The 2500-nt window shown below is 39.5% G+C and overlaps 1 protein-coding gene across 1 annotated transcript in view; it reads right to left on the bottom strand.

The window, feature by feature from the left end:
• Positions 1-1589: 1589 nt before the first annotated feature.
• The window catches only part of LOC147621639 (uncharacterized), a 1340-nt gene continuing 429 nt past the window's right edge, over positions 1590-2500 (bottom strand). The window contains exons 2-4 of the mRNA XM_086824468.1: positions 2294-2500; positions 2007-2103; positions 1590-1807 (exon numbers count right to left, since the gene is read on the bottom strand). The exon at positions 2294-2500 is cut by the window's right edge and continues 15 nt beyond it. Coding sequence (XP_086680594.1) covers positions 1590-1807; positions 2007-2103; positions 2294-2500 — 522 coding nt within the window. The remainder of the gene's footprint in view (positions 1808-2006; positions 2104-2293) is intronic.

Raw genomic sequence — 2500 nt, 5'->3', positions numbered from 1 at the left:
ATGTAATATCATTTTCACTCTCATAATCACAATTGCTGTGATTTGATAAGTAGATTTTGTTATTTAACAAAATTTTGGACCTCCTCTAGGCCCGCTAGGCTAAGCTCTTGGCTTGGTGGGTTAATTGTAGGTTACCAGATTAAAAATAGGGAGCTAGGAACTCAAGTTTTTTTACTATGAATTTGGTTATTAACATGTTCACGTCATTACACTTTGTGATGACATAAAAATTTATCGTCATTTTGCAAATTTGAAATTGCTACTAACCCTTGATTGTGGGTGTTATATATAGAGTACCCTTCTAAACCATATGATCATCAAGCAATCATCAATAATCAATATTTTCACAAAATCCTGCTAACACCTTAGAGGAAAAATAGGTCATGTATGGAGATGGAACATGGTATGGTGGTCAAAAGTCAAGTGTTGCCTAACATGATTTGGCTTGAGGTTGTAATGGATGTTTTCTATATACTTAATTGGTGTCCCACTAAAGCATTGCAACTCATTACTCTATATGAGGCTTAGCATGATAGAAAGCCATCTGTTGTTTATCTCATATCTTTGGTTTCTTGGCATAGTGTTATACATTGTATCAAAGTAGATGCAAGGAAATAGTAAATTTCTTATACAAAAATGTCTTAATAAGGTTTGACCTGCCCATATAGATTGTATATAACACAAATACACATTTCTATAATTTGAAAATTCAATACTTGTTGGATGAGTTCATGATCATCCACAAGAAGTCATGCACATATCACCCACATGAAAATGGTCAAGTAGAAAGTACCAACAATATTTTTTGCACAGTGCCTACAACTTTTGTTACTAACTCTAGAATATATTGAAATTAGAAGGTACATTAAGCACTATTGGCATATATGGTTGCTTACAAAATAGCTATTGGTATGACACCTTTCAATATAGTATATGACATACATGCAATCCTCCCAATTGAATTCTTGATTTCCATTCTCTGTGTTGCCCAATAGCTAGAATGGATGAATGTGGATTTTCATCTAGCATGTATGTATTGGTCAATTAAGGCTCAAAGTTATAGAGCAATGATACATGCGCTAAAAGAAGCAAACAATTCTTTGACACACAAGACCGGTATTGGTGTACATACTAAAGCAACATAAAGGTAGTCTGAAGAAGCAATATCATGGACCACTTTTTATCCTAACATCACAAATAGTGGAGCTTTTCATCTTGCAGACGTTGATAGAGAAGGAACTCCAAACCACATTAGCAGATGTAGACTCACAAAATGTCATCTACTTGTAGCTTTAATAATAAAGCAACATGAAGGTGGACTGAAGAAGCAATATCATGGACCACTTTTTATCCTAACATCTCAAATAGTGGAGCTATTCGTCTTGTAGATGTTGATAGAGAAGGAATCCCAGACCACATTAGCAGATGTAGACTCACAAAATGTCATCGTCTTGTAGCTTTAATAATGCTATAGAGAGGATCCATGCAGGCAACGTGAGATTTCAAGGAAGAGAGGTAGTCAAGGAAAACAAAAGCAAGAGGAAGATAAAAAGTTAAGCGACATTGGACAAGCCAATCACCATCCAGCCCTAAAAAGCTCGAGGCAACGCATTCACATTCAAGTGACCATATCGATAGTGCCACAAATCACTGATAGAAATACCTGTAAGGGAAGATACATGAGAGAGTTTGTAGATACCATGGTCCACTCTACCACTCCATATGACTTGACTTATGGTGATGTCCCGGATAGCAACAGAATGATCATCGAACTCAACCCGCTTGCCAGTCTTGTGCACCTCATGCACTGACAAGAGATGAAAACCCAGAGATGAAATATACAGAACTCGAGAGGAATGTTTCCCCCCTCTGCCCATCAAGAACTATCTCCATCCTGCCCTCACTATGGATCGGTATGGTGGATTTATTACCGATAAAGATATCACTTGGATGTCTTGTGAGATCCTGTAGCAAATCTTAGGAAGGGGTTATGTGGCGGGAAGTACAACTGTCGAGAATCCATTCTCGAGTATCGTTCATGATGACCTCCTTGCTCAAAGATGAAGCACCACCAATGTCAAGCATCTCCCAACTGCACAAATGCTGCGGTTTTGACAGCTATTGCTAAGGACTTGGCACTCTACGGAGGGCGTTTTCGCGAATAGTAACCTTTCCCGCCACAATGGACCTGCCTCTTGGCCTTCACCGCCTCTAATCAACAAAGAATAAAAGGCTGAATACTTGGAAGACAAATGAGAGAGCAGTGTGATGGCCATGTCCTCCAAAGAGAGACTGCTCCAAAGAGAAGATCCGGTTCATGAAACTTCATTGATGGTGGAGTTGGTTTGACTGGAAAGAGCTTGGAGCCATCCCTTTTTGCCTTCACTGGTGGAGCGTGTTGGTTCTCCAAGGAGATGCCCGGCCAAACCGGCTCCTTATTCCGTGCAAGGATATGGATTCCCCTCTTCCATGCACACTGGTACTGGCCTGCCTCAACTTC

Source organism: Cibotium barometz, chromosome 30 (genome assembly GCF_041138505.1).
Source record: "Cibotium barometz isolate CiBa-2024 chromosome 30, ASM4113850v1, whole genome shotgun sequence".
NCBI classification, from domain to species: domain Eukaryota; kingdom Viridiplantae; phylum Streptophyta; class Polypodiopsida; order Cyatheales; family Cibotiaceae; genus Cibotium; species Cibotium barometz.
Note: the sequence above shows the minus strand (reverse complement) of the source record. Positions and strands in the feature narration are given on the sequence as shown.